This window comes from Solanum dulcamara, chromosome 10 (assembly GCF_947179165.1).
Source record: "Solanum dulcamara chromosome 10, daSolDulc1.2, whole genome shotgun sequence".
Lineage (NCBI taxonomy): Eukaryota > Viridiplantae > Streptophyta > Magnoliopsida > Solanales > Solanaceae > Solanum > Solanum dulcamara.
In genome coordinates this window covers 1,008,126-1,030,842 of record NC_077246.1, presented here as the reverse complement: position 1 = coordinate 1,030,842, position 22,717 = coordinate 1,008,126, and the positions used below count along the sequence as shown (strand labels likewise).

The 22,717-nt window shown below is 32.0% G+C and overlaps 2 protein-coding genes, 1 non-coding gene and 1 pseudogene across 3 annotated transcripts; 2 read left to right on the top strand and 2 right to left on the bottom strand.

Annotated features, from left to right (window-relative positions):
* The first annotated feature begins 3,680 nt into the window (after positions 1-3,680).
* LOC129871032 (3-oxoacyl-[acyl-carrier-protein] synthase II, chloroplastic-like) lies at positions 3,681-9,807 on the top strand (annotated as a pseudogene).
* Positions 9,808-13,683: 3,876 nt separating this feature from the next.
* LOC129870752 (pectinesterase inhibitor 3-like) lies at positions 13,684-14,424 on the bottom strand. Its single transcript, XM_055945612.1, has one exon. It carries the CDS (start codon positions 14,385-14,387, stop codon positions 13,809-13,811), a length of 579 nt encoding a protein of 192 aa, XP_055801587.1. The 5' UTR covers positions 14,388-14,424; the 3' UTR covers positions 13,684-13,808.
* A 4,095-nt stretch (positions 14,425-18,519) lies between these two features.
* TRNAA-UGC (transfer RNA alanine (anticodon UGC)) lies at positions 18,520-18,592 on the bottom strand. The gene has a single exon. It is a non-coding gene; the product is annotated as a tRNA-Ala (tRNA).
* A 2,173-nt stretch (positions 18,593-20,765) lies between these two features.
* Positions 20,766-21,819, top strand: LOC129904926 (protein SMALL AUXIN UP-REGULATED RNA 10-like). The gene is made up of 2 exons (XM_055980339.1): positions 20,766-21,316; positions 21,800-21,819. The coding sequence occupies exons 1-2, from the start codon at positions 20,803-20,805 to the stop codon at positions 21,817-21,819; spliced, it is 534 nt and encodes a 177-aa protein (XP_055836314.1). The 5' UTR covers positions 20,766-20,802.
* The last annotated feature ends 898 nt before the right edge of the window (positions 21,820-22,717 follow it).

Sequence of the window (22,717 nt, the reverse complement as noted above, 5' to 3'; positions counted from 1 at the left end):
ACAAGTTTAAGGGTCTACTTATGCATATCCAAAGTTGGAGGGGGATTTCAGTTGGAGGACATAGATACCAGATGAGACCAATACTTGATTTGAATGGTTGTTACCTGCTATATTGTTAGTTTAAGTACAATATTTGTTTTGATTGTTGTTTAAATTTTATTATATTGGATCTTTTAAATCCATCGTTAGGTAACAACAAAAAGACCTATTTTATGTGACGGTCGATTTGGTGTGATTGTATCTTTACCTTAATATTTTCTTTTCATTGTATCTTTATTTATTATTTAATAATTCAATTTTATCTTTCACCTTACTTTTTTATAGTGACTCTATCTTGTATCCTAATTTTTTTTGTAGATTTATCATTTAAATTATGAATACATGATATTACATAATGACGAAGAATGATGCTTCTATCTAAAATGTTGTATTCATTAAAACTATACCGTACGATACAATATTATACAATACAATATAATATATTATGAAATAATATATAGTAACCATTCAAACAAAGTGTTGTAGTTAAAGAGTGTGTTTATGTGTTGTAGTTAAAAAGTGTGTTTATGTATTACGCTTAAATAAATGATATTAATTGCAGAAATTCAAGTTGATTAAAAGGTAGCCCGCATGATAAGAGGCTCCAATTTTGCTTTTTTTAGTTTTTTTTATTTTGTTTTCATTAGGAGTTTGGTATTCAAATTAATGTTCGATTAATCTAAATTCTCATTATATAGGGTTTTGTTTGGCGAAAAATACTCTTTATCAAGAATTTTTTATATTCAAAATTTGAATATAAGACCTTTGATTAAATAAAATAACAATTTCATCCTTTGATGATGACTCCTTTCACCACCAAACATCTGTTAGAGTTGTATTGGGTAAAGGTAACCATAATAAGAATTAATTGCAGAAATTCAAGTATATATATTAAAAGGTGATATTAACTTTATATCATATTTGCCTACTTTTAACTTACCCCCCCTCCCCCCTTTTTTTTCATGCATTAAATATGTCAATAAAGGACAATATGTATTAATGAATGAATGGGTATATAACCATAAAAAAGATAATTAAAGTATTGACCTGTTATAATCGGTTGAATGATATATATCACAATTTTTTGTTATATTAAATGTATATATAATTAAGTTTTTCATACCATTAAGTTAATTGACTTGTCATAATATATCATTTTTTAGTAATTGTTTGATATAACCTGAAATTTTAGTATTAACCTTTTATAACCAATTAATCTGACACACACATATATAAATCTTTTAACTATAGTTATATTTTATGCATTCTTACCTCAATATATTATTTAATTCAAATTTAATATATTTCTTTTATGCATATGTATTCATAATTTGGATTGAGATCAACGGGTTCAATTAAACTCATAGAATTTATTCTAGATTCTCTTTAAGTTAGTGTTTAGTTTGGACTCGTCCTTTTTACACCGTATACAACATGGTCGAAGCCATTTTAGGTGAAGGATGGTTCGATGCATATTATATGCTGAAAAATTATATGGTGTACAAAATTAAATATTAACTATTATAAGTATATATTTAATTTGTACACCTTTTGTCGAACTTCTGGCTGTGAGTTAATTAGTTAAACCCATGCTAGGATGAACTAACCTAGTGCTAGGTTAGTTATAGTGGAATGAGGTTTGAAAAATTAAAACTATATTGAAGTTTAATTAAGACAGACATGTGTAGTACCTATGAATGGTAGCTATACATGTATAGCCTAAAAAGCCTTCGTCATTCGGATATGATTAAATTTTGGATTCGAGCATTGCAAGATTCATTTTATGTGGCGACACTTTCAACAAGATTTTATCTATTTTTAGAGATTCAAATTTGAGACTTCTAATTAAGGATGAAAGGATTCTAACCATCCCAACGCAATCTATGTGGTTGCATGATATATATTCGAATATACATAAGTGTCACTTAACTATGATTAAATAAAATATATTTCCTCTTTAATATATACACTAACGATGATTGATTAAAAAATTCAAAATATTATTTGATAAAAAATAGAGCATTAACCTGCTATAAACTATTAATAACACATATATCATAAAACCTTTTTTTGTGTTTTTAGCATATGTAACTTATACCCTTTAACTATAGTTAATTTGAATAAATTTTGTTTTCCATAGTTAGTGATTACGTTTTGATAAATAAATAATAAAGTGGGATAGACTTAGTAGTGTTCACATAAATTATTTACGTATAAAAATTAAAATCAAACTTAATTAATGTTCCATTTACTATGGTCACCAATCTTTCATTGATAGGAAGGTATTCAGTATATGGGACACTGAAGCAAACGAACCTACAATGTAAAGTATTTATTTAAATTGGATCCAATCTAAAGTATTTAGTCGAGTTGGATTCACTGTCCAAATTATTTACCCACCTGCTCTCTTGTCCTATTCACTGAACCATTGCTTCTTCATGCTTGATACTATTGGAGTATGTATATGGGGAAAACTAAGCAAACGGAACCTATTATGTAAAATATCTATCTAAATTGGATCCAATCTAAAGTATTTAGTTGAGTTGGATCCACTGCCCAAATTATTTATCCGCCTGCCTTCTTGTTTTATTCGTCGAACCATTGCTTCTTCATGCTTGATATTATTGAAGTATATATATACTCTGATGGTGTGTGTGTGTATATATATATATACATATTTTAATGGTATCAAGAATAACTCAATAGTGTTCTCAATTTTATTTTTTTGATATCATCCGAGTATATATATTCCGATGATATCAAACAGGAAACGCGAATTATGAAATAACTGCTCGTAAATAGTTTCTCTTTTTAGGTATAAGTGTTCTATTCCTTTGTATACGTATACACTCTAGCAATTACCAGCATTTAATGGCACACACTATCATTATTACTTTATCTCAATTTGTTTATGTGATTTTAATATAATATAAAAATTTTAAAAATAAAAAAAACCTTTTAAATAATATACTTTTAAACTAAAAAAATATAAAATGTATCAAAATATATGAGCGGAGCTAAAAGTCCGAACACAAATATAATCAAACTCATTAATTTTACTCAAATAATAAATTATGTTAAAATTTTTATTAAATATGTAAATATAATATTTTTTTTTGATTTTTTGTTCTGTGTCTGATTTCACATTAAGCTCGATTAATTTGAATTTACACTGTATAAGACTTTATTTGCAGAAAATAAATAAATTTTTCATACCCAAAATTCGAAGTGAGGAGCAACCCAAGCTCTGCAGTCCATTGACGCTAAAGTTAGATGGGAAAAAGTATATACACCTTTTAAGTTTAAGAAGTGTACAATGGCTTTAAATGGCAAAGTTTGAAACTTTAGCTTCTTGAGGCTCTCTGTTTTCTTGTCTTTCTCTGTAAGAGGAAAGAAGAATTGAAACTTTAGGCATTTTGGAGAGTTTTGTTGGTTGTGGGCACATAGATCCAGAAAATAACAACACTTTTCACTTAGATTTAGGAAACCCCACATTTATAATGTCACTTATTTTTTGAAAAAATTCTGTTTGTGTAGCATTTTTTACTTCATTTTAAAGACACCCCATTTGGGTTTTATGTTGTTTAATGTTAGTATAAGGGAAAAAAAGATTTGATTTTTGACTGGAAATTGGACCAAGAATGTCTTCATCAATAGTATCTGCTGCATGCATGTCAGCTGTTTGTGTAAATGGGGGAAAAAAAGGATTTTTTTGGGTTTTCCAAGTATAATTGTAAAGTTGGTGCTAGAAATAACAAGAAAATGAGATGTGTTTTGACTTGCAATGGATTTTCATTTTCTAATTCTTGTTTAGTGAGTAATGCTTTTTGTTCAGTTTATGGATGGGAAAGTGGTCATCTTGGTAATTGGAGGAGCAAATTTAGTGGCAATTCCCAACAAGGTAAAAAAATTGATTTTTAATCCTTTTTTTTTTGGGTGTCATGACTGTTCTTTCATGTATATGTTGTGCATTGCACTTCATTTCACATTATTTCGTTGTTGCTACTGCTTTAGGATATGCTTTATTTTAAACCGAGGGTCTACCGGAAAAGGCTTCTCTATATCTACGAGGTAGGTGTATGGTCTAAGTACGCTGTAGCCTACTCAGACCCCACTTGTGAAATTGGGTTTGTTGATGTAATCTTAATTTGTGTTAGTATTAAGGCTCAGGGGTGTAAATTTGTTTTACCCTGCTTCATGGGTAATGTTTATGATTCATTTTTATTCAGTCTGATTGAATTGATTTAAACAAAATGGGGAGCTCATAAGTCCATCAGAAACAATCTCTCTATCTTTTCAATGTAGGGGTAAGGCTGTGTACACATCATCCTCCCGAGACCCCACTTATGGGATTATATTGGATATGTGGTTGTTGTTGGGAGCTCATAAGTCATACTCACTATGTTTTTTTAATTTGATTGTCTGGTTTTGACTTGACACAAAATTTAAGAAAGTGAAGAAAACTTTTGAATCTTGTGATTTTAAATTAAAGATGTGTCAAATGTGTCAAAATATCATTTAATCTTGTGATTTTAAACATGCTATGTGTAAAGTTAGAATCAAAGAGTTGTCAAAAATTGAAAGAGACATTCTTTTTAAAACGGATTAAAAAGGAAAATAAGACAAACAAATTGAAACGAAGGGAGTATTATCGTCATTTGTGTATCCCATTTAAACTATGCATGGCATATTCTTATAGTGGAAAATTCTTTCAGTCAATAAATTCAAAGGTAATACAAGTGCTGCTACTGTTCTGGTAATACGAAGTTTCGAAGAAAATTTAGTTTGATTCAGAGAACATCACATCAAAGTTCAACATTTGAATTGTTTAATGAGTTTGAGTTTTTGATATTTGCAAACTTTATAGAAATGAGATGGTGTCTAATCTTTTGGAGTGTTCCATTATGGAAAGATTGTTATATAAATTTGGAATGGATGGAGTACCTTGTTATCTTGTCGACACGATTGCAAGTTATCATGCTGTTTGGTTGTAGTTTAGTCGAACTACCTTTTTTCTAAGAAGTGAAAGTCGCGGTGTTTTATTGGCTGGTTTTCCAGCCTACCTCTAATGTGTATTCTCATATATAAGAAGGAATCAATCTTTCAATGTTTGAATATTTTTTCTTTTTGCGGAATAGCTGTTTATAATCAAGTTTCAACATGTGATTTCAATGTCACCGTCCTGATAGATATTCCCTTAAATTTATCTACTACCCTACACATATTTTGATGTTCTTCACGCATCTTGTACTAGGTGGCATAAGGGCCACTGCAGTACCACCAGTGATGGAAGGTACATCAAAGAATAAACCACCAACCAAGAAAAGGTGAGTGGTTATGACAGGAATGAATGTGATCACACCAAATGGTCAGGATCCTGATGTGTTCTATGAAAACCTGCTTCAATGTGTCAGTTGCATAAGTGAGATAGAATCTTTTGATTGCTCGCAATATCCAACAGTACGTCTTCTTCTTGGGTTAGTTTTTCTCTAAATTTAATATTTTAGATGTTAATAAAGGGGTACAATTGCAGAGAATTGCTGGAGAGATCAAGTCTTTGTCAACTGATGGATGGATTTCACCTAAACTTTCTAAAAGAATGGACAAGTTCATGCTTTACATTCTAACAGCTGGTAAGAAGGCATTGTTAGATGGCGGAATTACTGAAGACTTAATGAAAGAATTGAATAAAGCAAGATGTGGAGTTTTGATTGGATCTGGTATGGGTGGGATGACGGTAATCCTCTTGACTTTCTTAAATGTTATTCTGATTGGTTGACTAAGTTCAATTTTTTCGGAGTTGCATTTTCTTGTGTTTTTGTATGCTTGGATTCAGCTCAATTTGCTTTCCGACATCTAATTTTCTTATGAAAGCAACCACTTGTACTTGATAAGCCACATAATGAGATATTTCTTGGCATGAATCCCTAAGTAGAATAGTATACGAGTTGGAAAATATTTTCTAGTCCCAAACTAAATGAGTAACCTCAAAGGTTTGCTTGAATTATAGGTCGTCAATGACGCAATAGAATCTTTAAGAATTTCTTATAAGAAGATGAATCCTTTCTCTGTACCATTTGCCACTACAAACATGGGCTCCGCGATGCTTGCCATGGACCTGGTTAGTCAATGTTATAATTTTGGCATAATACACAAAAAGACACTCAAACTTGGCTTCAGTTGTCAAGCAAGCGCTCCAACTTTGAGAGTGCACATCTAGACACCTCAACTTGTCTTAACTGACAACTAAACACTCCGATTCGTCCCAACTGTGTCTTGTGTACACCCGACGCTGACACGACACATAAATTTTGGAGGTGTCTAGATGATCATTTTGTAAGTTGGAGTGTTCAAATGACACAGTGGAGATGAGTGGAGGTGTTTAGATGTGCATACTCAAAGTTGGAGTGCTTAAATGCCAGCTGAGACCAAGTTTGAGTGTGTGTTTAAGTATTATGCCTATAATCTTTGTTTTATCTGGGCTTTAATCTCAAGAGGAGCTCCATATTATGTCTCTATTTGTAAATTAAACTGCAGGGATGGATGGGTCCAACTTATTCAATTTCAACAGCATGTGCGACAAGCAACTTCTGCATTTTAAGTGCTGCTAACCATATCATTGAAGGTGAAGCTGTAAGTTTCTTACCTTGAATCACTGAAGAGTTCTGGAGATCATAGCTTTCATTTTCATCTTATGTTATTTAGAAAGTTCCATTATGTCTTATGGAGGACTTCAAAGCAATAATACGATTGCAGGATATGATGCTCTGTGGTGGATCAGAGGCAGTACTTACACCACTTGGTATATATCCTCCGTCTTGTCTTTATTAGTTTAGCAAGCTGAGTTATCTTTTGCCAAGTGATTTTAACTTTTTGCAGGATTGGGAGGATTTGTTGCATGCAGAGCACTTTCCCAGAGAAACAGTGACCCTACTAAAGCTTCTCGGCCTTGGGATAGTGTAATGTCCTGTAGTTCTTTTCTACTTGTTCTCAGGCTGCTGTCTAGTTGGAAATGCACCAATTTTATCTGGAATGGAAATGCTAATTCTAGAATACTTGTTATAGTCCAACTGGCTCTTAGTCGTTGTGATCAAATGGGCTTTCTGTATTTCTATTTTTTTTTCCGCCTGAATAAGTTTTATGCATTTTCATGTTATAGCTTCCATGTCTTGAGATCGAACCTGCACATGTCAGCATGTATCATTTTCTTCTGAATTTAGGACCCTGTTAACCTTATTTTGATGTATTTACATGATTCCAATGACTTAAGATGAAAAATAGCATTACCGGATCCCAACTCATTTCTTTAAGGATGCAAATGACTGCGTGTTTTCATTTTTTCTTTTACAGAATCGTGATGGATTTGTAATGGGTGAAGGAGCTGGAGTCCTGCTTCTGGAAGAACTTGAGCATGCCAAGGTAGTTTTTTTAAGTATATTAGATTGCTTTTCTTGGTCGAAGTCCTCGTAATTCTTAAACAAAAGAGAAGTACAAATGTAAATCCCTAGCCAGATAATCTTGTGATATAAGCCTTTAATTTCATTGTCTGAATGAACAGAGAAGAGGTGCAACGATCTATGCTGAATTTCTGGGTGGAAGCTTTACATGTGATGCTTATCATATGACCGAGCCTCATCCTGAAGGTACTTTGTTCTCTCAAATTTTCAATTCCCCTATCCAGCAGAGGGGGAAACTAGGCAGGTCGCATTTGGCCTATAACAGTGAGGATTTTAACTGCAGATATCATATAGAGAGTCGGATGTGTTTCAACTTGTATACCAGTCTTATTAGAATGGTAGAGCAGTTTTGTTGCTTAATATATTTTCTTTTTGGGTGGACAACATCAAATTGTTGAGAACACGAATCCTTACTCTTATGGATCCATCTGGCACCCTATATTAACTTTTAGGTAAGGCATAATGCATAAACAAATACTCAAACTTGGCCTCAGGATGCAAGTAAGCACTCCAACTTTGAGAGCGCACATCTAGACACCTCAACCTGGTTTCAACTGGTAACTAAATACGCCAACTTGTCCCCATTGTGTGTCGTGGACACCAGACGCTGACGTGACACGTAAATTTTGGAGGTATCTAGATAATCATTTTGTATGTTGGAGTGTTCAACTGACACAATGGAGATGAGTTAAGGTGTCTAGATTTGGACTCTCAAAGTTGGAGTGCTTACTTGCCAGCTGAGGCCAAGTTTGAGTGTTTGTTTATGTATTATGCCTTTAGGTAATATGCTTTATGTTTAGAATTACTTACGAGATGATATCTTGTTTTAGTGTTATGAAGATTGAATTATAATAGGAAATTACTTGATCTCTGCATTTTCCACAAATAAGCAGGAGCTGGTGTTATCTTATGCATAGAGAAGGCATTAGTTCAGTCTCGTGTATCCAAGGAAGATGTAACTACATTAATGCACATGCCACTTCCACACCGGCATGGGATCTCAAAGAGTACCAAGCGCTTGTACATTGTTTTGGACAGAACCCAGAGGTCATAGGTTCTCCAAACTATGTTGTTTATCATGTTCCTTCAGATTTTTTCCAGCTATTTAATCAATTGCTACTCCATGTTCTACAGTTACGAGTGAACTCCACGAAGTCTATGATTGGTCACCTGCTAGGAGGTGCTGGTGCTGTTGAAGCTGTAGCAACCATTCAGGTAACTTTATTTCATATGCCTTGAAGTAGTGTTGCAACTAGTTTATCATGTAACAAATCATCTATATAATTTACATGTTTACACAATTATGAATAACACGAGCACCACAATAATAAAAGAAAAAGAAAAAAAGAAGGCTATTATGAATATCACATTTTCCTCATAGTACTTGCTTTCTTTAGGTTTAGGCGACAAAGATTGTCTTTTCTGTGTAATTTTACTGCAACCTTGTGTCAATTCATCTTTAAAATACCAATTGCTAAAGATTTTCTTGTGTGCTGATCATCCTAAAAGTTTTATTGCTTGAGTCTTGACAGAGAGTTCAAACGGATTTTGTAGGCAATACGAACTGGATGGGTTCATCTGAATATAAATCTTGATAATCCAGATGAGGGTGTGGTATGGCTCTCTTTTCGTTGCATTTTCAATTGTTTATTGTTAGTTTGAGTATGATTTAGTATCCTAGACTTTTTCAGTTAGTTGGTTCAACATGGATTCTTGTATGGAAATAATTAATCAAACTGCCAAGTCGGTTAACATCACCTGCATTGGTCTATTACATCAAATTTTTTACTCCCTCCGTTTCAATTTGTTTGTCTTATTTTCCTTTTTTAGTCCGTTTAAAAAGGAATGCCTCTTTCCGTTTTCGGTAACCTTTTAATTTCAACTTTCCAAATGACATGTTTAAGATCATAGGATTAAAGGAAGTTTTGGTACATTCTTCGTATCTTTAGTTTAAGAGCACAAGATTCAAAAGTCTTCTTTACTTTCTTAAACTTCATGCCAAGTCAAAATCAGACAAATAAATTGAAATGGAGGGAGTATCATATTACAAATAAATCTCTTATATGATATAAGGTTGCAGCATCTCATATATTCTCTCTTTCTTGGTTCACTCTTTCAAGTTGCAACAATTTAGTGTTAGATCAGCAACTTGGCGATTTGATGATGTATATCTATATGCATAACAGGATACAAATTTACTCGTGGGTTCCAAAAAAGAAAGATTGGATATTAAAGTGGCAATATCGAATTCATTTGGATTTGGGGGCCATAATTCATCGATATTATTTGCCCCTTACAAGTAAATATATCATGACAAGGCTGGCTCATCTCTACAGACCAAAGGTATATAGGTATGTATGCTTGTTGATGATTTTAACTGTGAAGTTCAGTTATGAGTGTTGTGTGTATCAAAGAAGACCAAAGTTATGGACTGTTTTTTATTTCCTTGAGTCGGGGGTTTATCAGAAACTACCTCTCTATCTCTGAGGTAAGGGTAAGGTTTGCGTACATTCTACCCTCCCATACTCCACTTTGTGAGAAAGAAATAAGGGTCGAAGTTTAGACCGCTCACAATAGTTCTACCTATAGAAAGGATCATGAAAGAGGCGATCAGAATGGTACTCGAATCCATTTACGATCTCGAGTTTCCAGACACATCGCACTTCCGCTCGGGTCGAGGCTTCCACTCCGTCCTAAGACGGATCAAAGAAGAGTGGGGAACCTCTCGCAGGTTTTTGGAATTCGACATCAGGAAGTGTTTTCACACCATCGACCGACATCGACTCATCCCAATCTTTAAGGAAGAGATCGACGATCCCAAGTTCTTTTACCCTATTCAGAAAGTCTTTTCCGCCGGACGACTCGTAGGAGGTGAGAAGGGCCCTTACTCCGTCCTACACAGTGTATTACTATCGGCCCTACCAGGCAACATCTACCTACACAAGCTCGATCAGGAGATAGGGAGGATCCGACAGAAGTACGAAATTCCGATTGTTCAGAGAATAAGATCGGTTCTATTAAGAACAGGTCGTATTGATGACCAAGAAAAGTCTTCCGAAGAAGCAAGCTTCAACGCTCCCCAAGACAACAGAGCCATCATTGTGGGGAGGGTAAAGAGCATCCAACGCAAAGCGGCCATTCATTCCCTTGTTTCGTCGTGGCACCCCCCCCCACAAGCACCCCCCAGCTCAGGGGGGACTAGAAAACGCCTTTCGTTTTCCACCCTTCGTCGGCCTTGCCGCCTTCCTTAACAAGCCCTCGAGCCTCCTTTGCGCCACCTTCTTCATAGAAGCCGTCGGGTTTACCCGGAAGTCTGAATTCTATGGTAGAGAACACTGTAATAATAATTGGGTCATGAGAGACTCTTTTAAGCATTGCAAAAGAAAGGGCCCGCTGATAGAGCTGGGCGGGGAGGCGATACTTGTTATCAGGTCAGAGAGAGGCCTGGCCCGTAAGCTGGCCCCCTTAAAAACCTATTACTTAATAAGGATTTGTTACGCGCGATATGCCGACGACTTACTACTGGGAATCGTGGGTTCCGTCGAGCTTCTCATAGAAATACGTTTCAGATGACCACTGGGCTAGGCTTATACGATCTCGTTTATAAGCTATTCTAAGAGCTAAGAGGAAGGAAGAAGCAGCGGATTAGCGACATCTAAAACTAGTTTCGCTTCCTTACTCGCTTACTACAGCTGCTTATTTCCTCTTATCGACAAGCAAGGAGTTTTCTCACCAAATAGCAGCTGCACCGATGAAACAAGGGAGTTCTGAATTGTGCAGGATCGAGCCCTAGCCTTGGAAGAAAGGGCCTACTATCTTCCAGAATTAGCCCTTCCTCCACCGAACTCTAGTACAGAAGGAATGGGACCCTATTGAGCCAGTCTGAAAGATCGATACAATAAAGAAAGTCCCTACTCGCGAGGCCAATCCTACAGACGATCAGGCAAACTAAAGAACATAACCAATACAGGGAACAAGGGAATACCGGACCATATCTGCTTTTGCGCCATGACAATCTCACTCGAATTACGGGAACCTACACATATTAGTACAGTATACCGGGGTCCCCGGCCAGAACCACACGTGCAAGTTTCCCTGCATGTGGCTCGTCCGTGCTTTCCGAGGCGCTGCCTGTGACGTTCTTGTTTTCGATCATTAAACCGTATAATATATATTTTCTCTGGTATCAGAAAATTATTGTATGGAAACTGTTGTTACTATAGAACCTTTCCAATAATAGCATATACTTTTTTCTCTTAACAAGTTTATGTTTTTGCTTCTTTAGTGTTTTTCTGCACTTCTTAATAATTTACAACATTTGGTTTCAACATTTTTTGGGGGGTTAATTGGATGTGGCATTATTTAAAAAGGGCAGCTTGGTGCACAAAATATTCCGTGTTGGCAGGATTCGGGTAAGGTGTGCACCCCAAGGGAGGTGATGTAGGCAGTGTACCATAATGCGAACATTGGTGAGCGCTTCCATGGTTCGAACTCGTGACCTATAGGTCACACGAAAACTAATTTGTTGTTGCTTTGATATTACGTGGTATAAATTAATATTAACAAAAAACATCGTATGCGGGTGTAGTTGCCCGTTGCGGTTTGAAACTATCTACCAAGTTATTATTACAGTCTGGGATAGTCTTAGTAAAAGTAATTCCTAGAATGTCTGCTCAAACGGTTTTAGTAGGGTTTATTGCATCTCAAACTTAAAATGCTATTGTTAACTTGTTATAATCAATTTTAAAAATTCATTGACAATATTGCTTTATATCAATTCATGTGACATAGTCTGAATCGATACAAAGTTTTACAAATAAATAGAATTTGGAAATTGTGGATTTCAAACATTGCCATAATATTTATATAGTTATAAAAGTTTCTTATTAAGAATAAAATACGAAATTTAAATTTTAAATTATTTTTAAATATAAAAATATGTTATTTTTTCTTCAAACAAATTAGTAACATTAAATCATAGAAGCTAAACCGGTGGAAAATAAATATTCTTTTAGCACTGTTCAGTGAACATATTAAAACTATTGAATTCGACTAAATCCGTACATAAGACTTGACATTTCATAGTCGAACTAAGTATATTGGGCAATGAGTCTGATGGGTATGGTTCATACATTTTTACGGGTCAAACAATAAATGAAAAGTCGTACTATAGCAACTATAAATACATATTTTCTCTTCGGTCAAATCAAAGCATGAACATTTACTATTAAGGAATAAATCGTCGATTAAAGAGTCAAATCAGTCAACTTCTATTATAAAATGTTGTAGATTTAATCAGTGGCGGACCCAGAAATTTTATGAAGGGGGTTCAAAAAAAATTAAACACGCTAATCAGAAAAAAAATGTGCTTATTCGGATTCAAACTCCCAATCTGAGACAAGCTAAGGTGAAATATTGAACCCCATTTGCCACTGAGCTACTCCTTTGGCTTATGCTTAGGGGGTTCAATGTTAAATATATATATATAAATTAAAATTTTTATCTTATATATACAGTGTAATTTTTTAACGAAGGGGGTTCGGATGAACCCATGAACTTGCCTTGGGTCCGCCCCTGAATTTAATATACATATGGACCTTGTATTTCAATAGCACAAGACCTAACTTGAATGTTATAAATTCTGATACGTAAATAAAGTAATAAATTCTGATACGTAAATAAAGTATTTATTTATTCCACAATGGACCTCAACAGTTCGAATCCGCTTATTTCCAACTAAAAAAGACATCCAAGTGAACCAACATTATCGATGCCTTGATTTAAAAAGGAAAAGGAAAAAAAATTAATAGTAATAATTTGGACTGCATTTTAAGTTTTTAAAAAGAAAAAAAAGAAAGGCAAAATCTAAACAAAAATTATTTGCACCGACAAAACAGTCCTCTCCTAATGCAATTCATTTTTTTTAAAAAAATTTAATTTGTTAATAAAAGAATGGTAGTTTCTATATTTAAAAATAATTTAATTTTAATTTTTTCATTTTATCCGTAACGAAATAGATTTATAACCACATCAATATTTATAACTTGTTTTATATAATAAAATTCAAAAACATTTCGTTCTTTCACAATACTTTGTGACCGTAATCAAATTACTATCACAGAAAATAAAAACAAAAAGAGTATATCATAAAAATCTAGAAAATGCAAAAACATAAGCAAAATCGAATAGATGGATCAAACAGAGTTTATGAACTGAATTCAATATTTTTGACACGGAAAACAAAGATATATATAAAATTTGTTATTAAAAGTACTCTATGATAAAAGCTTTAAACAATTGAATTTGATAACTTCAGATTCTGGATGCGCCTCTGTCGTAGAGTAGATTGATGAGGTAAAGAGCATTACTAGTAACCTTAGCAACATTAGAAATCTTTCTCTTCACATCATACCTAACTTTTCCACCAATTTCTTTGAAACCATCAAGACAAGTATCATCATTTGTCAAAGAAGCACTAACCCAAGTCTCCAAATTACTCATTTGTAACTTAAAACCAGTCCCTTTATGCAAATGTTTTAGCTCAAAAAGAGCCTTTCTAAGCTCATGTATAGAGTCACCTATTTGCTCTATACAATCAACAAGTGCCCCTTTTTCTCTTTTGCTTTTTACTTTGAGATTTTTGAGGAATTTGGATGCTCTGTTGGCTCTTGAAATACTCACATTTAATGATGCTTTTGCTAAGTCTTTTGGTGTGTTTATGGTTGAGTATGATGAGAGGGTTCTAATGCAAATTTTAGGGTAACTTGCATTAGTGCAAGATGTGTAAACAAGATTATTTGTGGAATATGAAGTGATTGGTGTTTTCCCACTTGTGAAGTGAGAGAAATGGAGAATGATGAGGAGGAGGAGAAGGGGAAAAAAATGAAACATCTTTATTTGTCAGTTCTAATAAGAGACGAATCTAGAGTTTATAATCAATAATAAGTTTAGAGTGAGTCTAATTTATATATGTATATATACAAAGAATCAAGGGAAAGGTAGGGGCGGATCTACCTTTAGTGAAGGGTAGAGTTCGGTAGAGACAAAGTTCAAATTTTGAGTTTATAGGTTTTGAATTTTAAAAATGATAATTTATTGCGGGAAAACTACACAAAATAGACCAATTGTAAAGCTATTTACCCGAATTAGACCTAACTTAAACTATTTACCCTTAATAGACTCATGCCCCAAACTATTTACCCTCTTCCCCACTTTCTCCCTTTTAATTTTGCGCATGGCGTTATGCTGACGTTAGCATCACTGCTACTCTTTGATACTATCAGAGTATATTATAATCTGATGGTATCAAGTAGTTTCGCTGAAGCACTCTCTCTTCCTTCTTGATACCATCAGAGTATATATATATATATATATATATATATATATATATATATATATATATATATATATATATATATATATATATATTCTCATGGTATCAAACGTGTATTTACGCCAGTGCTCCTTCCCTTGTTCCTCTTTGATACCATTAGAGTATACTATACTTTGATAGTATCAAACAATTTTTTTTCTTGATAATATACTCTGATGGTATCAAAAAGGAAGAGACAGTGCTTCAGTGAAATTGTTTGATACCATGAGAGTGTAATAATATACTCTCATGGTATCAAATGAGCAAGATAATTAAAAATAAGGGGTATAAAAATAATGGGATATCAAATGATAAATAATTTCCTTTTTTGGGGTATAACAAAAATTATCCCATTTATTGCTTTATTGAGTTCTAAATAAATCATTTATATATACTAAGTGATTTTTTTTTTAACACAAATACAAAATCCGAGTCAAAGTTACTACATAAGTAGAATTCTTTGGTGGAGTGAGTTCAATTACTGCTTTTCATTGAAAAATTATATGGTGCAAAAAATTAAGACAGATTTTTTTTTTTTTGTATTCTACTTTGTTTGACAATATTTCATTAGTAGTTCCTTAAGAAAAGAATGATAAACTTTTATATTTTTTTAATAATATAATTTGTGTAGCTACATAAATTCCAACAGTCATATAATCATGCAAATATTATAGAATATTTAAGACTATATCTTTTATAATTTTTTTTATTTTTAATTATAAATTTCGTATTGAGTCAAACTACTTTAAAGGGATTGCTTTTTATTGAATGTTAGGTAGTTGTTGAATTTTTGTAGGGATTGGTGAATTTAATAAGTGAGCTTTCATTTAAGGCCCTTAGAATATGAAAAAAAAAAACAAATCTCATTAGGTAGTTTTCACTCCTAACATTTAAAGGGTAGTTTTCTTTTAAAAGTTAGGAATAACTCAATTCTGGAAATAGAAATTGGATTTAATTGAGTTTGGTGTGGGAGTAGAAATTGGAAGATAGCAAAATTTTAAAAGAAAATTAAATTAAATGTACTGGATATGATAGGTGACACTTATTAGTTATTACTCATTCTTTAGTAGGATATTCAATCACAAATTTAAATTAATTAAGGTTATCAATGCGAAGCTGTATATAGTTAAGATGCAAAGAGTTTTACCGTCTAGTCATCACATGTTCACAGAAAATTTAATTTCACTAGGTTCATATTGGAAATAGTGGGAACAGTCGTTACATCATTCGTGTAGGTTGCTATTTATGCGACAACGAATTTTACTATTTTAATACAATTATTGTTGTTGTCACCATTTACAGAAGCTAGAAGACGGTTGGACGGATTGTTATTTTGCACAGAGGGAATAATATATGGTAGGTGTTTTTACTCAACTCGTGAAGGTTCATTTCTAGTTAGCAAGGATAGTGAACCAAAGGTAGATACCAGACCCTTTTGTAACATGATCTTACATTGATTAATCACAATAAACCAACATTTCGAACTAAGAAAGATTTTGAATCCGTCACCTTTATTAGAAACACGTAACTCTCAATATGAAATTTTTCGATGCATATTTGAATCATCATTAAGTGGGAAAGAAAAGAAAAAAAATCATATGCAGAAGTCAGGGTCTGTAATAGTTGAAGTGTAACAAGGCCCCTCATTCAATAAGTATATTTTGTTTGTACATAACCTACCACAATGTTCATTTTTATTGAATATTCTACATTTTCAAAAAACCTCCAAAATGATGAATAGAGAATTAGGAGATTCACAAAAAGAGAAATCGAAAAATCAACTATTATTTCTTGAAATATTTTTTTAAATAAAAAGCGTGTTTGGTACGAAGAAAAATATTTTTCTGTAGAAATATTGAACATTTCACATGGAGTAATACAAATACTTAACATTAGGAAATGCTAGGAAATCAGAGGATTATTTCCTTTTTTAAAGTTTCTGTTTAACCATTTTGGTATTTAGAATCCATTGGCCTCCCATAACGTGGGCCCATTTAAAGATAAACGATCTCTACTATAAATTTCTCTCTATTCGAGGCTCGAACCTGGTTAAGAATCGAAGAATTTTATTCATACGGCTATGCCTGTTCCAATTGGTGGAGGGTCATTTTGGGCTTATCACTTTCAGCTGCCTATATTTTCATTAATCTCAATAATTGTTAAGTACTGTTTGATGTCTACGAATTCATTTGAATTCATGATTTTCGTAAGAAATATCTATATATATAAATTGATTAAAAATTTGATAACTATTAGACTTGTAATTTTAACAATATAACATGTTTCATATTGAAAATCTTAAAAGTTAAACTCATTAAATTTAATTTCTAAATTCGACTCGATATAAATACCATCCTTTTCGAGCACAAGTTGGAAAGGACAAAAATAAATAAATGAGAATGACCTAATGATATTTTTATTTTGGTTCATTCACACAAGGCAACCAATAGATTTTAAATAATTAACAAGTAAACAACTTCACTATGTAAGTTGTTGTTTGCTTGTCAGAGCTATTGTCATACAAGTGCTAACAAATATTTAAAATGTGAATTGAAAAATGGATTTGAATTATTGAAAGTTGAAAAAGATTTATTTCCTGTTTTTTTTTCCACTCGATATATGGAGTCTATAGAACTTCGACTAAATTCGAATCGCGCACTTATAAGGCTCATTCGGAGGTGTCGCTCCCAACAATTTTTCCCCCATATTTAGAGCTCGAACCCATCCCAACAAGAATTAATAAATCATGAGAGATGTATGATTAATTGGTCTCAGTATTAGAATCCTGGAATTTAATGTTCAAGTAATATTAGTACCAGTCTAGAGCTGTACAGGGCAAACCGATAAACCGCACCAAATCGACAAACCGAACCAAACCGGAAAAAAACCCGACTAGTGGTTTGGTTTGACTTGGTTTGGTGTTTGGAAAAAAAAACCGACCATTATAGGGTTGATTTGGTTTTAACTAAAAAAAGTCAAACCGAACCCAAACCGACCCGATTATAGATATCCTACTTTTAAATTATGTTATACATAAAAATATTTATTAAACTATAATTTATAAATATTTTTTTAAAAAATTTCATAAGTTTTATTTTCTTTCTTACATTTAGATTTGCACTTGAGAAGCCCATCTAAATAATATACAAAAAAACTCATCTTATTAAGTTATATTATAAAGTTAAAACTTCAAACAATGTTCTGCCTCCATCTTATATGTTGATATTTTGTATTAGAACTCTATTTAAGAAGCACCGCTCTGTGCTTTTTATTAATACTATGAAAAACCCGAGAAACCCGAAAAATCCGAAAAAACCCGAAAAATTCGAGAAAAATTAATATCGAAAAACCCGACTTTTATTGGTTTGGTTTATAGATTTAATAATCCGACACAAATGGTTTGGTTTGGTTTGTAAAAAATCTGAACCAACCCGGTCCATGTACACCCCTAAGTACCACTATCACATGTTCACTTATTAAACAACAATAAAAAGGAAAAAGAGAAACTTACAATTGCTTAAATTTATTTGTAAATTACAAAAATATTCATATTAAATACTTCGGATTCAAATTTTTAAAATGTTTTTATACATGTTTTCAAACGCTTTATTCATGTGTTCAGGTGCATAATTAAAATTTATAAAATGGTATTGGAGATGCGGGGGATCGAACCCCGTGCCTCTCGCATGCAAAGCGAGCGCTCTACCATTTGAGCTACATCCCCAAATGTTTACATTTTTTTCCAGTTATATTTACTAAACATAACAATTGATATACACAGTCATTTCACCTAGCTTATTCGATACGGAATTTAAAAAATTAAATAAATACTTTAAAGACTTGCGATATTAAAATACTCCTATGACATAAAATTTGAGTGATTAAGACTTTTGAAACTTGTGTTTTTAAACATTTCATAATGTGTGGCCATGAAAAAACTTTATATCTATTTTTTACTAGAATATGTATATATAGATATAGAATATAGTAAGCAAAATGAAAATATTGGATATAATAAATATAAAATATTGAGGCTGCTAGTTATTATAGCGATCTATTTATTTGTTGATCACTTAGTGACGTTGCTTACAAAAAAATTCTACACATATCACTCCTTTTTAACTCTTAAACATTCAATCTTTAATTCTTTATGTTTTTCATGCTTATACCCAACTCATTTTTATATATATACTCGATCCAAGGAATATAACAGGTATAAAACCTTAGCTTCATAACTTTATGAGTTCTAATTTTTGCCACGATATTAGTAGCTTAATTAATTCTTTAAATAAGTTTTTTTATGAGGGGTTTTGGTTGGTTTGACTGGGGGAGGCAAAGGCGGTTCCAATATTTTGAATTTTTGGGTGTCACGCTACTTTAAACGGTAACCTATGGCAAAATTTTCAGTAGAGTAAGATAATACTTAATATTTATCAACAAATTTACATACAAAATGTAGATTTGTTCTGTTAATATTTTACTTAAGGTCTAGGGTTCTAATCTACTTATTCACAATTCTTTTTACAATAAATTCGATAATGATGTCTAAATTCGTTAATGATGTCCTGCATGGTCAAAAAAATTTTAAGAAGGTATACCCCACAACAAGGCTCGAATTTGCATTCATGTAGTGGTAAACCTAAGCTTTAACCACGGGCACCACAAGGCTCATTATTTTTAAGGGTTCCATGTATAAAATTTATACTTTCTTTATAAATATATATACAAATATACATGTATATACATATTTTCAACCGAGATCACGGGGTGGCGTGACACCCTCTTCCAACTACATAGAGGCGGGGTGGGCGGAGGGGGGGGGGAGTTTCCTCTATCTCCCATGAAAAATATTGTATGGACAAGATTAAAAAATGGTGGATATGAATGAATAAAATGAAAATTAGCAACGAAAATATAGTAAAGCCATAAGTTTTAGAGAAATTTATTGCGACAAAAAATGAATACATATAAATGCAAAAATAATAAATCTATTTTCATGCTTTGGAAGTAATTGTATAATTCATATATATATTTTTTAATTCAGAATCATTATATCATATTTAGTGTATTCTGAAGAAAAAAATAATCTATACATCTTCTATCTTCCAAGGCCAAAAAGTCTCAAACGAAGAGCGTTTATCTTCAATATATAACCTAAATAATTTCATATATTTAATTAATTATATGTTTATTAAGATGGAGATTTATTATTCTTGCTACCTCTAGCATACAATATTCTGGTAATTTTGCTACCTCTAGCATATATGTAATTTATGAGATTTGAAAATTTCTTTGCCTTCAAAAGAAGATATTAATTGTAGCAATAAATGCAAAAATTCCTCGAGATATTATTTGAGAATACAAACTTTTATTGCACCCATATAAATAGGTTTTTGTTAGAAGCATTAGTAGAAATAATAAGAAAATGATTATGTTGATACATTCGATTGCACAATTCGACCTATTTCTATTTATACTATGATTATGTTAATATACTCTTGTATATTATATTAGTATTTCTTTCGTCTAGAATCGATGATGGGATTTAAGGTATCAAGATTAGAGTTTGATAAGAGGAAAGTCATTTTTCAGGAAAGTGTTTTATCTAAACAAGTCATTTTTTCGTGTTTATTTAACAAAAAATGATTTCCACAAACATTTTCTATTAGAATGGATCGGAATAAGATTTCTGTCACATATAAATAAAGATCATTTTCTTTATAATCATCTTAATTTTTAACTTCATATTATTTGCTTCGTATAGTATTATAATTAAATCTTTAATATTCAATTTTTTTTATTTATCAAACTAGGCTCTAATTTTCTTACACTACTATTAAATATAGTAGTATATGTTTTTTCAGGATAATCAATCTCAGGTGGAATATTTCCTCATCATCAATCTTGTAATAATTGTGTGCAAAAGGGGGGAAAATGGATGATCATGGAGAAACAAAATTGACAGGAATTAGACAAATTGTGAGACTCAAACAATTGTTAAACAAATGGCAAAATGTCACATTTACCGCTACTAATAAGGGAAAAAACCATGGTTCGAAAATTGAACGTACAAAATCATCCAATAATCGAAAAAACGAGTCCTACAAAGGAGGCATATCCCCATCTATAAGCAAGAGGCTACGAAGCTCCAACGTGTACTGGGATTCAGATGAGGACATTTGTCAGAGCCCGGAATCGCCACATGGCGTACCGAGAGGATATTTAGCAGTTTATGTGGGGCCAGAACTTAGAAGATTTATAATTCCAACAAGTTACCTAAGTGACCCTTTGTTCAAAAAATTACTTGAAAAAGTTGAAGAAGAATTTGGATTTGATCATAGTGGTGGACTTACAATTCCTTGTGAAATTGAAACTTTCAAGTTTTTGTTGCAATGTATGGAAAATCATCAAAGATGTCACCCAGTTGATAATCATCACAATGGTTCTGGTAATTTTTCTCTTCGTTACGCATTATGTTATTCGGTAAATTTTTCAAAATAATGTCGAACATGTGTGTTGGATCTTTTAAAAAGGTATATATTTTGGAACTATCTAAGATGAATGTAATATGTTGCTCAAATTATTCAAATTAAATTCAATCAAACCTCTTTATAATAATATTGTTAGTTTCGATATATTTTTGGATGCTAAAGCAAAATATTAGTTGCTATGGAATACATATAATATAATATAATACAAAAAAAATAGATTTCATAGAAAATATGACTAATATAGTGAAATGGTATTATTATAAAATATATTGTTATAGAGATGTCTGGTCGTATTGTAAATTTTTTATTTGAAGTTTATTCTCAAGCTTTTTGAGATGGAAAATCGATTAAATCAATTTTTTTAAAATAAAATTTTCTAATATTTTTTTTCAACTGAAAATAAAACTAAAATATTTACTGGCCTTTTAATTTGGTTACAGATGCAGGGATCATGGCTTGATTATATATGATATCAATATATACTAAGCTAAGGTATTATTTTCTGACTTGACTGACTTTTATGATGTGTTTGGTAAGGAGGAAAATATTTTATTTTATCTTATTATTCAACACTCTTTAAAATTTAGAAATTATTTCAAATATACTTGGAGAAAATATAAATGAAGGAACTCATATTTTTTCCTCTGAATAAAAAATATTTTCAATTTTTTTGATATTTGACTTGGCAGATTGACTAAGAGCTTGTTTGAACTTGATTATTTTCTTTTTTCTCAAAAACAATTTTCAAAACATTGTGTGGTTATACATTTGATTGATTTTTTATAAGAAAAAAATGTTTAAAGGTGAATTTCAAGTTTGAAAAAGTGATTTCGACCTGTTTTTTAAGTTAATTATTTTTTCACTTAGAAAACTCATGTTTTTCAAATTAAATGTATATACAAAGACAAAGTCAACTTTTAAACACTCTTTTTCAACTCCTTTTTAAATATTATATTTTTGTTTACGTCGAAATGGCTAAATATTCTAGAAAAAAAATATTTTTCTTCGTATCAAACACAATCTAGTTTAATTTAATTTTACTCCAGCTAACATATAAACTTTTGATTTTTTTTTAATGCAGCAAAGATCTTTGTGGCAAATTGATCAGGATTGAACTCTATCATGGTATTATATTAATTAGTGATGGTTGATATTAATTTGGTTTAATTGTTTTATTTTGTTTTAATTTCTTTTCTCCTAGTGTAAAATATACAAAGGTCTTTGCTTGTACTTATATTTAACTATCACTTTATCAACACTTATCCCTTTTAGTATATTTATCTCTCTTCAAATCTGATAGAAAAAACATGGCCTATATAGAGAGAGAGAGATATTTTTAACGAGGTCTATTGATGATC